The sequence below is a fragment of the Stegastes partitus genome, unplaced genomic scaffold (assembly GCF_000690725.1).
Source record: "Stegastes partitus isolate 25-593 unplaced genomic scaffold, Stegastes_partitus-1.0.2 Scaffold613, whole genome shotgun sequence".
NCBI lineage: Eukaryota > Metazoa > Chordata > Actinopteri > Pomacentridae > Stegastes > Stegastes partitus.
The window spans coordinates 119,419-133,172 of NW_007578344.1; the positions used below are offsets into that span (position 1 = coordinate 119,419).

At 42.5% G+C, this 13,754-nt stretch overlaps 1 protein-coding gene across 4 annotated transcripts in view; it reads left to right on the forward strand.

Moving 5' to 3' along the window:
- The window catches only part of LOC103362883 (rho GTPase-activating protein 6), an 82,827-nt gene extending 69,302 nt beyond the window's left edge, over positions 1 to 13,525 (forward strand). For 3 of the 4 annotated variants that reach the window (XM_008289397.1, XM_008289399.1, XM_008289400.1), the window contains exons 4-14: positions 754 to 902; positions 1,011 to 1,139; positions 1,223 to 1,418; positions 1,535 to 1,590; positions 3,729 to 3,879; positions 3,964 to 4,112; positions 7,178 to 7,357; positions 8,342 to 8,433; positions 8,513 to 8,763; positions 9,531 to 9,602; positions 10,170 to 13,525. In XM_008289397.1, the coding sequence (XP_008287619.1) occupies positions 754 to 902; positions 1,011 to 1,139; positions 1,223 to 1,418; positions 1,535 to 1,590; positions 3,729 to 3,879; positions 3,964 to 4,112; positions 7,178 to 7,357; positions 8,342 to 8,433; positions 8,513 to 8,763; positions 9,531 to 9,602; positions 10,170 to 10,690 (1,946 nt within the window). In that variant the 3' untranslated portion in view covers positions 10,691 to 13,525. The remainder of the gene's footprint in view (positions 1 to 753; positions 903 to 1,010; positions 1,140 to 1,222; positions 1,419 to 1,534; positions 1,591 to 3,728; positions 3,880 to 3,963; positions 4,113 to 7,177; positions 7,358 to 8,341; positions 8,434 to 8,512; positions 8,764 to 9,530; positions 9,603 to 10,169) is intronic. The other variant, XM_008289398.1, reaches the window with a different exon arrangement.
- Positions 13,526 to 13,754: the final 229 nt, after the last annotated feature.

Genomic DNA, 13,754 nt, shown 5'->3' on the forward strand with positions numbered 1-13,754 from the left:
TTCACTCAAGTCTTCCTTTGCCTCATTTTCCCTCTTTTTTTTTTTTTTTTTTACACACACACTCCACAGCTGGACGTTTTTTCCTCAGCTGTTGGCTTTGGGATTGTGTATAATGGAATATATAGCCTGTGATGGCCCAGGATGACATCATTCTGCTCTGAAGTGATCCCTGCACATATTTCAGTGCTTGCATGTGCGCATAGTAGTACAGCACCAATTTTCATCAGTATATCCTGAGTTAATTACTTCGGCTTTGCTCCACTAGATTTTTTTTTTCAAACCTCTTTAGCTCTTGCAGCGTCTTGCCAAAACAAACTGCCTTTCTTCTATGCTTCAGAATTAGGGGGGGGGGACAAAGGAATAAGCGGGTATTTACATGTGTCAGAGCTTCTAAAAAATGATCTGCATGGAGAAAATGACATTTGCTTGTGGGTGTGAGCCATCAAAGTTGTTATTTTGGTTAAAGAATTAATGGGTTGTCGTAGCCAGATTTATGTCAGGCTGTTTTTTTCTTCCTCTGTGATGTCTTATTTTGGAAAACAGATGTAGTAGTGCTTGTAGTTTAGTAGTGCCATAAGGTTGGTGATGCTTTTATTGCACGTGTGTAAAAAGGGAAGCAGCAGGAGAAGCGATAAAGGGTTTAATTGGATCTTGTGTTGCTAAGTTTAGCCCTTTTTTTTCCCCAAGTAAAATATAATTCCTTCTTCTGTCTTTGCTCCTCCTCTTTTCTCCCTTATCTCCACTTTTCTGCAGAATGCATACCGCAGGCCTTCAGCATAGCCCTCTCCCAGGTCATCGCTAATGACAGGACACACAGGCAGCGTCAGGATGGTTATCGTCAGGACCCTCCACAGCGGGAGGAGCACAAAGACTCCTCTGACCTCGTCTCGTCCATTTTACAGGTCTCATCTATGTGCCTCTCTCTGGATTTGCATGATTCCCGGCTGCAGTTGTTTTGAACTATACAACTCATGGAAAAGAGTCTAAAGCTTGGATCATGTGTTTTGCAGTTTGCCACCAAGCGGCCGTCCAACAAGGAGTTATCCAGCAGCAACTCCTCGCTGAGCTCCACATCGGAGACGGCCAACGAGTCGACATCACCCAACACCCCTGAAGCTGCACCGCGAGCACGCAGGAGGGTGAGACATTCCCCGATTATTTTCGACGCTTTAATTCAACTGATTTTTTTGACTTCTAAATAAAATGCTTGATTATCCTCCAGGGAGGCATGTCGGTGGACTCTATCACAGACCTGGACGACAACCAGTCCCGGCTGCTGGAGGCGCTGCAGCTCTCCCTGCCGGCCGAAACGCCGAGCAAGAAGGAGAAGCACAGGGACAAGAGGCTGAGCCTCAATCCCATTTACCGTCAGGTGCCCCGGGTGGTCGACAGCTGCTGTCAGCACATCGAGAAATATGGTGAGCAGCTTGCTTAACTACCGTGACCATCTTAGATGTACCTCCGGTTTTCTTTTTTCTCCTCTTTCTGCTTTGTTAATAGTCATTGCGGTTGTTTCCCTTTTTTCCCCACTCAGGTTTGCAGACTGTGGGGATCTTTAGAGTGGGAAGCTCCAAGAAGAGAGTCCGACAAGTGGGTAGTTTTTCCTCATTTTGTGCTCAATTTGGTTATCCTCTTCAAATCATTTCCTTCGCTCTCTATACGAAAGCATCGTCAAGCCACCAAGTTTCACCAGCAACAAATCAAACGGCCACTTTTGCACCGAGCAAAATTCTTGTGCTAAATGTTCTTCGCACATTCGTCGCCCGTCCACTGACAAACAAAACCTCCTCTCTAAGAATAGAGTGTGTGATAACCAACACCGAAATGTGCCGCTTATGCCACCAAAGCTTCAGCTGTTGCGTCTGATCTATGAGGAAAAAACGCACAAGACACGCCTCTTTAATAAGCCTGAGAAATCCACACACATCGAGCAGAGCAGCTCCTAACGCTGTATTTATTATTCAAGCAAATATTAAGTCATTCCACTCACTCCTACACCTTTCATTATCTGACACCTCTGACTCCGGTTGAATACGCAGTCAAAGAATGCATAAATCAGGGTTAAACTTAATGGAGCAATCAGTGTGGGCAGCAGAGTTTTTTGTACATAATCTTTTGTGGTGCATGTTTTTATAACGCCGACTTCCACTTGGAGCAGTTACAGACAACTGGAGGCGCTTGTTGGTTATTGAGGGGAGGGAAGGTTATTCATTCACTAAAAGACACAAAGCGCACTTCTGTGACCTTCAGGTTTGCATTACGGTGCAGCAGAGGAGTGCTGTTTGAATAAAAACTGCCTTTGTGAATGTCATAGGAAGCGATTGTGGAATGGAAGACTACCATCATGGTCAAATGCGTCACATAGAACAAGTTCATTTAGGAGCTTTTTAATCCTGACTGATGCAGTTCCACACGTCACAGTGTTTACCAATCACTTCGTACATTTACCTCATAATCCAGCGTTTGAAAGCTAAAGGAGCCGTTTGTGTGACAAAGGATTAAGTCTGCATGATATGAAGAAAATCTGGAATGTGATAACATTGTTGGGTAATGCGATAACCATATGACTTGCATAATAACGCTACAGTTCCTGGGTCTTTGTGCTGCTAACATAGATTCCAAACACTGGATAGCCCATACCCTACATATGCACATCCCCAGAAATGTATATTAAATAAGATATTGTACTTTTACTACCTTCAAAATAGTTTCCTCTAAGCTCAACACCTCTGGACACTTTCCTCACATCTTTGAGTTCCATCTCCTTTAGGCCATGTTTCCATACAGGTGCAGGACTTTAGATTTCAAAAATGAGCCAACAGTGAGTAAAAATGTGAGCAACAAAAAATGCCCAAGAACTCCTTGGAGCTCAGAGGCTTGTCAAGGAGGTCTTTTAACAAAACAGCCCTGAAGATGTCATCATAGTTATCATAAAAAAGGTTTTTGTGTCTTTTGTTTGCCTGTCGAGATTTTCCTACATGTCCTGGTTCTGGTTAATCAGGAAAAACAACATTTGCCCTCACATATATATATCAGTTAAAAATCAGTTGCAGCTGCCTGGTAATCATGAAAGTGATTTCATTGCCTTGAATCACTTTGTTCCATGTTGTACACTGATCCACTGTATTCTGCCTGTACACTACAGTATTGTTCTCTGCCACTATTGAGAGACAAAAGAGCCAAATTATGTGTTTAAAAATCAATTCTTTTTATTTATTTTTACCATTTACACACTTGGATTAAACTCCAATAAATAGAACTATAATATTCCGAGAGACCACTCTACCTCTTTGTATGTTTACAAGACCTCCTCTTTAGTATAAACTCTCCAAATTAAACGGCTTGTATTCACACATCTGTGTATTATGTGTGGCGAGTGTAAAATAAATCTCCATTTTGCGTTCTCTGCTGCTCTGTGTTGATACTATCCAATGTCAGCTCACTGTGAAATAAGAATTTATTCATGTGAAAACTGGCAAATGCACAGAACCCATCATCATGGTCAAGAATAGGCTTTGTAATTCTCTGGAAGTCATCCAAAGGTTGCAAAGATTACAATCCATACTGGTTAAACGAGTTTGAGAATCTACCACGAGGACCAGAAGGAAGGGAGTGTGCGCGCCACTTGGCCACTTGGAATATAATGTCCATTGTTAAGTGTGTAGGATGTTTCTAAATCCCCCTCTTCCTCTCTTTCCGTTTTTTTTTTTTTTGTGACCCGCCTTCAGCTACGGGAGGAGTTTGATCGCGGTATCGATGTCCAGCTGGACGAAGAGCACAGCGTTCATGATGTAGCTGCTCTGCTCAAGGAGTTCCTCAGGGACATGCCCGACCCTCTTCTCACCAAGGAGCTCTACACGGCCTTCATTAACACCACATGTAAGCGTCCTTCCCCCTCCTTTCCATCTCCGTTTCTTTGCTACCATTCCTCTTTTTCCAATCCATCCTGATCTGTTGCCGCAGTGTTGGACTCCGACGAGCAGCAGAGCGTCACTCAGCTTCTGGTCTACCTGCTCCCAGCATGCAACAGCGACACTCTGCACCGCCTCCTGGAGTTCCTGTCCACCGTGGCCGACCATGCCCACGACCAGCAGGACAAAGACGGGCAGGAGGTGAGCGCCAAGCGCGGGGGAAACATTTGTGTCCGAAAACTGCTTGAGGGGAGCTTTTGGTTCCACCTCATTGGGAGGAAATTTCCAAAGAAGTGATAGGAAGCAGTGCACAAACACTGATGTACGCCCCAGTGACCATAGCATCCACAATAATGTTAATGGCTGCATTTGCTCCAAATCTGCACCCTGGAAGGCTCAGCTTTTGCACTTCTACTGCCTGTACAAGGAAACAACTGCTCTAAAGGCCTGAAAAAAAACCTTAACTTGGGGAAATCTGGCAAACTGAGTAAATATTTCTCTGCCTTCCTCAAACACCTGGAGTAGCATGAGGGTGTTTAACTTGAAAATATTCCGCTCACAATGATTGCAATCTAAAACAAATTCTTCAGGGATAGAACAAAGCCGTGGGTCAACACTGGAATACAATGCAGTCATTATTACTAAAGACAAGACATGGCTGCCATTGATGGGGGTGCTTCAAGGGATTGCAGGATGGTGCATGATGAAGCTGAAGTAAGTTGAATATATTTGGGTTGGACACAAAACAAGATACTTGAGGACTTCACTTTGGGAACACTGACATCATTTTCTTGCATTTTATAAACCAAACTAAGTCATAAGTTTGAGTTTGACATGGTAGAACTTGTCAGACCATTGACCTCAATCTCCAACACCTTAAGGATGAGCTACGAGCCAGACTTCATCGTCTAAGTTTCATACCCAACCTGACTATCCCAACTGTCTGGGGAAAAAAACGTCCTCCAAAAATCTGGTAACAAGCTTGCACCAGATGGCTGTAACGGCGTCGGGTCGACCATGGCTTTGGCAGAGGTGCTGAACAAACATGAATTCAGACGTGTCTGACTCAAACTAACAATTCTTTCCTCAGTTAAGCTGCTCTAAAATCACTTAAAGTTAAATTGCAGCTATCATGAATTAAGCTACCTGTTGATGCCACATCACCACTGTTCTTACATCCTTGCATCCATTCTTTTATCCTTTACATATAAGCATAAACTTGCCACCAGTTCCATTTTTGCACTCCTCAATCCTTATTCAACTACGTCCCACTATCAAATCTCAGCTTTTCATCCATCCCTCGCACCACCTGCCAAACAAAAAGCGATCACGCCTTTGCTAATTCAGCCCTCTGAAATCATTTTCTGTAGTTCTGCTGAATCTTTAGGCTGTTCCAAGTGGATTCTTAAACCCGTCTTTACAGGAAAGCCTTTTTATACACCTCCATCCTTGTCTTATGTTTTGCTTTGTCTGCCACTGTACTGCATTTCATTATGTAACTTAACACAATAGGATTATACACTTTTCAGGAAAACATGTGAACCAAACACTCCCCCATCCTTCACTATCTTCCTACATCTATCTACCAACTTTAATGCACAAAGAATAGCCTCATGCATGTACGTCAGAGTGTAATTGCACCACTATTTATTTTTTTGCAAGAGTGTGTGTTGTTCAAGTCCATACTGTACGTGTGAACGAAAACCACAGAGTGATTTTGGCATGTGTGTGCTCAGATGGAAGCGTGTTTTGTTGTCCCTGTGTGCACACATGAGAAAGGACTCTGGTGTGTGTGCGTTTTTTTCCCTTCACGGCTTTATGGCTCTTCTATCTGTAAGTGAGACTGCGACAGTCAATCCGACTGTTTCACGCTCGGCTGGGACAAAACGTCAGTACTTTTTTGGCTGCTTGTGACTCCCATCCCTCCGCTGAGACTGGGAGAGGAAAGGGAGGAAACTGGGCAAGAGTTCGAAAAGGGAATTTATAACTTTAAAAGCTGTCCAAGCTCTGCGGGGTTTGCAATCCGAGATGCTAATTGTGTCACAGGATGTGCACCATCACCCAACTCTAGCAGAAACAGCGGCAGCTGTCGTACACTCCGACACTTTTTTGTGTTAATAAACCCCATGATGCCAATTTTTTTATCCATCTTTTGCTCTCGGTGACAAAAAAGAGAGAGGAGGATGTGATGAGAGGTGTGGAAGTTGGACGGGAGAGGTGAGAAAATCAGCTTGAAAGGATGGATGGGAGATGTAAGAGGGAACTGGAGGAGAAAGGAAGAGTTAGAAGCAGAAGAAATGACTGTAAAGACTGCTCGTTTCTGTCGTACCATGTCTACAGTTTTCTTTATGACAGCCTCTGGGGAAAGTTAAGTTTTTAACCATGTCTGTATGCTGTTTTTTTATGTTGGAAGACACATTAAGGGCAAAATAGGCAGTTAACTCCCGAGCATTTCCACCTTGAAACTGGTGACAATCTCAAAAACTGTGAAAAAGAAGAAGGCCGGGGCTTTCCAGAGCATTAATATCTTCTGAATAGGTTTCTGGTTCAAGCATGTACGACTGAAATACTGCAAGATTACAACTTGTCATTGTGTAGCGTGTAGTAGTTTTACCAAAGTTGTAGGTGAGCTGGTGTGCTTGGGCTGCAGCAAGTGGGGTGGATGACACGAGCTGGATCATCTCGAGGAAGCAACAGTGTTGAGATACATCTAAGCCCTGAAGAGATTATTGTCATGGAAAAACAACTTCTAAATATGAAACTTTGATGCACAGAAATGAGTTTCTGGGGATTTAATCAATGACCGGAGAGGGACTTTCTCCTCATAAGGGAGGAAATCGTTCTCCTGTGATGCAAAAGTTGCTTGACGAAGGGCAGTCTTGTGGTGCAACTTTTAATATGGAAAACAGAAATGAAAAATAAATGCAAATTCTAGGTAGAAAATAAGATTTTTCCTGTTCTACAGCTAAAACACACACAAACCCTCCGGATGGTGTTACTACATTATCATTGTGCACTGTCTACTATTTGTCTGATTCAATCACCATTTTGTCCATTTAAAGTGTGATACAGTCTAACAAGTTATTAAATGTGATCATAATGTGCATCCAGATGCCACACATTGGGTACAGTTTATGTTAGAGACTCACTAATTTGATAAAAAAAATTGTTTTGCCGCAGTAATTCTGGTGGATCAGAAACAACTGGGAGAAGATGTTTGAGCATTAACAAGGCTGCACATTTGTGTGTCTGCGTCCTAATTTCAGATCACAGGGAACAAGATGACGTCTCTAAACCTCGCCACTATCTTCGGCCCCAACCTGCTCCACAAACAGAAGAGCTCCGACAAGGAGTTCAGCGTCCAGAGCTCAGCCCGGGCCGAGGAGAGCACCGCTGTCATCGCCGTGCTGCAGAGGATGATCGCCAGCTACCACACGCTCTTCATGGTCAGTCCCTGTTGTGTTTTCTAACTTTTATCCCTTTGCTCATCCTTCTGCGCTCACATTGGCCGATGCACACTACCCTCTCACATTCCTGTGTAGGCTCAAAGTAAGACAATCCTTCCCGGCTTAAGCAGACAATGCTTGTGTCTTAGTTAATGAAAATAGAGCTGAGCCTGGTTTAGCAGCAAGACAGAAGGGGCGGGAAAAGACGCCATAGAGGATGAAAGTAAAAAAAACTGAGCGTGTTTGTGGGGAAAATCACTTCTGAAGTCTTTAACTTCATGCAACAATAAAGCACAAACGCAGTCAAGCCTGCGAGCTGACAGTAACATCAAGAACTTTTCATCCAGATACTCGAACTTGTTCTTTCCAAAATAAAAACAGAATAGAACATCGAAGCGTGAAATCCTTTGGCACAGTTTACCGCCTCATCAGTCGCTTTTGTTCTTTTCTGTTTCTGGGATCCTCAAAGAGGAACACAGTCATGTTTGGGTCATTTCAGGTTTGAAACCTTAAACCGTAATGTTTTGTAATCTGCCACTGCTGTTCCCCCGAGGCTTACATTCCTGCAGTAAGCCAATGAGGAGTTATTAATCGCATACAGTGAATTGGGGCTGACTTGCTCAGTCTTAGTGAGTAAAAACAGACTTGTAGGCAGCTCAAGTTCTGTGAATGACATCTGAAAGTTGTTTTGTAACCTGCTTATGTCTGAATTTGTTAGAGATCTGGCAAGTTGTACTTTGAAAGCTTTTAAGGATGGGAATCTTTGGAGAGACTGGGGTTTTTGGACAGTGTCCTTAATCTTAATCTGGGTCTGATAAGCATAAATATCTGATAATTAGGAGAATCAGCCTGGAAACGAAGGCAGATCTCCAACTTTCTCAGTGTTTCTTCACCTTGAACTGTTAAACAAGCAAGAAACTGCTCATTTCCTGTTGGTACAAATAGGAAAAAATATGTTTTAATGATCGGGAATATGTGTTTTAGGTGCCTCCTGATTTGCAAAATGAGGTTCTGATGAGCCTTTTGGAAACTGATCCAGATGTAGTGGACTACCTTCTGAGAAGAAAAGCATCCCAGTAAGTTACCCACTGAGGTTTGGTGTTTTTATCTCCTTCTATCTTCCACCATTTCATTCACATTGTTCTTCCCCTACAGGAGTCCCGACCTGCTGCAGGCAGAGGAGACCTTCAACCTCAGCGAGCGACGGTCGTCCAGCGACTCCAACAAGGCGTCCAGCGGAGAAGTTTCGCCTTACGACAACAACTCCCCGGTGCTGAGCGAGAGGCGAGGGGAAACGGGGAGCCCGGCGAGCGAACAGCTCTTCCGGGTCCCGGAGCAGTACTCTCTGGTGGGGCAGGTGGCCGGCTGGAGCAGAGAGCCAGGAGCTGACACCTGGGGCTCCAAAGGTGAGCTGTGACCGCCCATAAACCTGGAATGTGTTTGAAAGTGAGACTCTACAATAGAGTTTTTGCGTCACTAGCGTCCGGAAATTTGTGCTTGAACATGCAAATGAGGCATTAAGCAGAGACACATTTGCAGAAATCATGATTATTGAAATCCACAAATGAAGTATTATCTTATTTAATATGCACTAATTTACGTAAACTTCCAGAACCGAAATCTAAATATCGGGTAAAAGCAGCATCCTACTTTCCTTTTATACATATTAGAGTCTTGAATATCTTTCTTTCTTTTTTTTATCATCTCTATAAGGCAGAAAATACAGTCAACAACCAGAAAAAAAAATAAAAAATTGCCCAAAATGTTCAATAAATCCAACTATGACAGATTCCAAACCCCTCGATCAAGACGTTAAGAATATAGATAGGAATAAAATTATGTACATATCTATTAGGAACCACTATTTGCAGGTAAAAATTGTAACCAAAAGATATCACCATGAAATTTCACTATTACTTCACTTAAATCACTTCCTTGTACTACAAATTTTACATAAATGTACAATAAGCAGTGTCTTAAAATAACCACCTAAATGCCTAAATTCTGGACGTTTGCTTTCCACTCGTGTGAAAGAAGACCTTCAAACTCCCGCAAACTAACTAGTGCATGAGACAGCTTTGTTTTTGCCTGTAGATGCGAGACTCTTCACACAAAATGTGCCCTTTTTCCTACGGCATAATTCAATAATTCACGACTCTTCTGCTTCTTTCAGAGGAGCACGCTAACATTTGGGGCACATGGCACAGTACCCTGAAACCGGCGCTCAAGAGCCAAACATATACAGGTAAACACTTCTAAAAGCAGCTCAGGCGCTCCGCAGATTCTGTTCCGAGCGGTTAATGAGGCGGAACAGGACGTGCTTGACACCTGGTGTTGGCGATTAATTGCAAGAGAGGAACAAAAAAAAAAAAAAATCAAGGAGCAGCACCAAATACTTCAGTCTTTCAATCTAAATCTGTTGTTATTTTGCACTGCTGGTCATCTGAAACCACTTCTCTGCTGCCTTTTATTTATGTTGGAGTGGTTTGTGATATCAGGTGAATGCTTTCAACCAATCGGCAACTGCGAGGACGGAAACTACGAGCAGAAATGTCCCCAACTAGAATAATTTGGATTCAAATTCAGCTTCTAGGGATTTCGGGAATAAGAAGTTGTTCAGTAAATTGTAAATGTTTTTACCAAATTCTGCAGAATATTGCTTCAATAAACCCAAAATAATAACACTATGGGGCTTTAGGTTTAATTTACCTGTCATAAAAAGCAAAGGAAATATAGTTAGTGATGTGTTTTTTCCCCCTTGTTATTCATTAACAACAAATCCACTGATGTAGCGATGATGCTCTGTTTCTAGGTTCCCATGGCAACATGTCAGAAGGAAGCTCCCGCAGCTCACAGGAAGGTCTTGACGGACTCCATGGCGACAGCAGGCAGCAGACAATGGTACAACGGACTCAGACGGAGTGCAGGCCCCACCCGCCGGTCACCCGAGTGTGCACCAGCCCTCACGTGGGGCGACCGCGCCTGCAGCTAAACATCAACCCCTCGGTGACGTCGCACCTCAACAGCACGCAGGGCCTCCAGCGAGGTCACTCCAGACCTCAAGGCGGGGTGAACACTATCGAAGGCGGGCCCCCTCCCCCTTACAACGCCCATCACCGACTGGCCGGCTCGCAGAGCTCGCCTCAGCTCGCGACGGTCCCGCAGCCCCACCTGCAGCACGGGAAGCCGAGCGCCACGCAGAGTAACTCGACAACAGAGGCCCAAATGGTGCCGCAGAGTCCGGAGTGGCAGGAGTGGCAGAGGGACCGCTGGCAGATCTGGCAGCTGCTGTCCTCGGACAATGCCGACACACTTCCCGAAACGCTGGTGTGATCGCAGAACTCTCAGCTTATATGCCTCTTCATCCGTGGATCTGCACCCTTTCCACGAAAACCCTCCCTGCATCTTTAAAGCGCCGTGGCGTTTGTTGTTTACGTGTGCAGCTGCTGCCTCATACAGACTTTTACATCCAAGAGCCACTAGTATTTCTTGTTTTGTACGGATGTTGCTTCTTTTTCTCGGCCCTTTTGTTCATCATAACGTCTTGGAGCATTTACAAAAAATAAAAATAAAAATAAATGCCCACCAGAAATACCTCAAAAAAAATGATCCTTTCAGAATGTTGCCGCATTTTCTATTCTGAGTTTAGTCTTCATATCTCAATGGAGAATGGTAGGAAAACACTCGTTAGAATTTCATTTTCACCACACAGACACTAAGATGTACGCATTAGTAATTGCTGCTAAATGTTTTTGGTTTTTTTTTGTGCATACTATTAATGTAATTCAGCCACATCTTTCGACAAATGTTGAATTACCTTTCAATGACGATTACATTTGACTGTACATATATATATGTGTATACACAAATTGTTGACAAACATACCTAAACAATATATGTAAATTGATATGTAAAGTATATAATTTGCCTCTAAGTATCTACCTAAAAGTAAGTCAGCCCCTTAACTGGCAGTCTAGATGTTGGTGTTTGTCAGACTGCTGCTTTTTGTCTTTAATATTGAATGTAAAATGCTTCACTTATGGCAAAAAAAAACCAAACGCTTAATTATAAAGCACTCAGCTGTAAGTTTGCTTACACTTCATGTGCTCTTGCCACCTGCTGCAGTGCAGGAACATTGTGCCAAAGTCTTTTTTTATTTTTAATTTTCACTCCAGGATATTGGTCGTGCTGTTGTGTATATGCCATCCATTTATATTTTGCTGAACAAAACACACAAGAGCTAGGACACTGGCAGGTTTTTGTCAAGAATTTCAGCACACTAGGTTAGAAGAGTAGTAAGGCTCGTGTTGACACATGAAAATAATTCCGACTGTTTTTTAAAAAAATGAGAAGCTCCAATATGAAGAGCCCATATTATGCTTTTTGGGTGTTTAGTTTGTTATTTTGCAAACTTAAAAAAGCCCCAAATCCACACTGAAAGGAATAAATCTTAGAAACACTGCTCCTTTCCTGCCCTCATTTTCAGGATTTTAATCCGTTACTTATCGATGTCATCATGTAACTCATTTGCATATCACCTGCCCAGCAGCTAGCTATGCAAACGAACAAAGTATGAGCAACTTTCTCGCAAAACTTCCTAATTCGAGCCATTTCTGCGAAGGCTTCGTCTCTCTCCGCTACTCAAAAACTCTGGTATTATGATATGTAGCCTTGCTATTGTCGAGCCAGCTGACCAATCAGAGCAGGTTGAGGCCTTAAAGAGGCGGGAGCTAAAACTGAGCGTATCAGATCGAAGGTAAAAAGTTGTACTGCAGCGACGCACATACGAGCAAAAATTGGGTTTTTTTGAACATTAAAGACGACAAATATTTTCTACATAAAATTCTGAACGTGCATAATATGAGCTCTTTAAATGGTTAGTTTGTATACATGCCAGAACCGCCGTTAAGGCTGGATATTAGATAGACATGGCGAACAGTAGGTTCACATAATTCTTAGCCTTTGGAAACATTTTTAAAGGCTGATAATTATTTGAAGGTATTACTGAATCTAAATTTCTACTGGAAGTATTAATGTTGCTAAGATCATAACCTGATCAGCTTTAGAGTCACTGACCATGGTGCATGTTAACACCATACACACAGTATGATGATATTCACAGCAACACATTAGTATGAAAGACTGAATATACCAACTAGGTATGGACTTGGGAATGAAAATGTGCTTCTTAAAAATTCATAGAAATGTCACAATTCGTTAGCGGTCCAACTGAGGTGCTAAAGAAAAGAAAGTTTTCATGTGGTTTTTTTTCCCCCTCTCACTTCAAAGTCTAAGTGGCATAGCTGATGCAGGTGGAAATGAACTTTCTGAATATTTGAATAATCTCCACCCACGACCAACCTGTCCACTTCCCCTCACATGTCACAGTCAAGTGGGTATTTGCTGGCAAATATGTCACATTTTTCCTCCAGTTAAGATGTAATATTTGCTCAAGATGCGAAGCCAGTTCAGCATTAAACGTGGAGAGAAAGTGAAATCTGACATCTTTTTCCTTTGAAAAAAACTCAACAGTTGGGAGCTGAACAAGTGCAAGAGTTGGAGGGTTTGTGGGAAGGATTATGGCGCCATCTACTGTCTGATCGTGCACAATGACATGTTGCCACAGTTCACTGTTTCCATGGGAATCCATCACTCATCCATCCATCTGTGCTCAGATTAGGATAAAAGCTTGTGATTTTAAGCACCTTTTGTGAAAATGTGCAAATCTCTGTGAGGAAATAGACGTGCCATAGGTCTCGCTCTTAAAAGTTGTTTCTCCGTGTAATGTTCAAGATTCATATTTTGTGAATTTGTTTTTTTTTTGTATTACTTTGTTTTCTGTTGAGTGTTGTAATATATAAATACTATATAACAGTTTTTATTCAAGAAGATAAAAAAATAAGAAAAAAAAAGAGACAGTAATCCTCATGGTCCTAGCTTTTCCCCCAAATCAACATGTTCATGTTTGTCTTGTTGACTTCACTATGAAACAAACTTAGTGCTATGGTGTTTTGTTGGTTTTTTTTCTTTCTGTGGTTGTTTTTTTTTTTTTTTTTAATATTTGGTGGGGTTTACTGGGTCCAAGTTGTAATGGAATGTCTGGTATTTGCTTTTGTACTGCGTGTCATCATCAATATGCTAAATTGGAATTAAATATGATAAAGTTTACATCTGTTGTTGGAGTGGGTGTTTTGGAAGGTGACAAATCATCCATCCATTATCTATACACCGCACACACACATTCACATTCACACCTACGGACAATTTAGAATCACCAATTACATGTTTTTGGACCTTGTGGGAGGAAGCTGGAGAACCCAGAGAGAACCCACGCTGCACGGGGAGAACATGCAAACTCCACGCAGAAAGATCCCGGGTGTCCTCACCAAGACGTGAA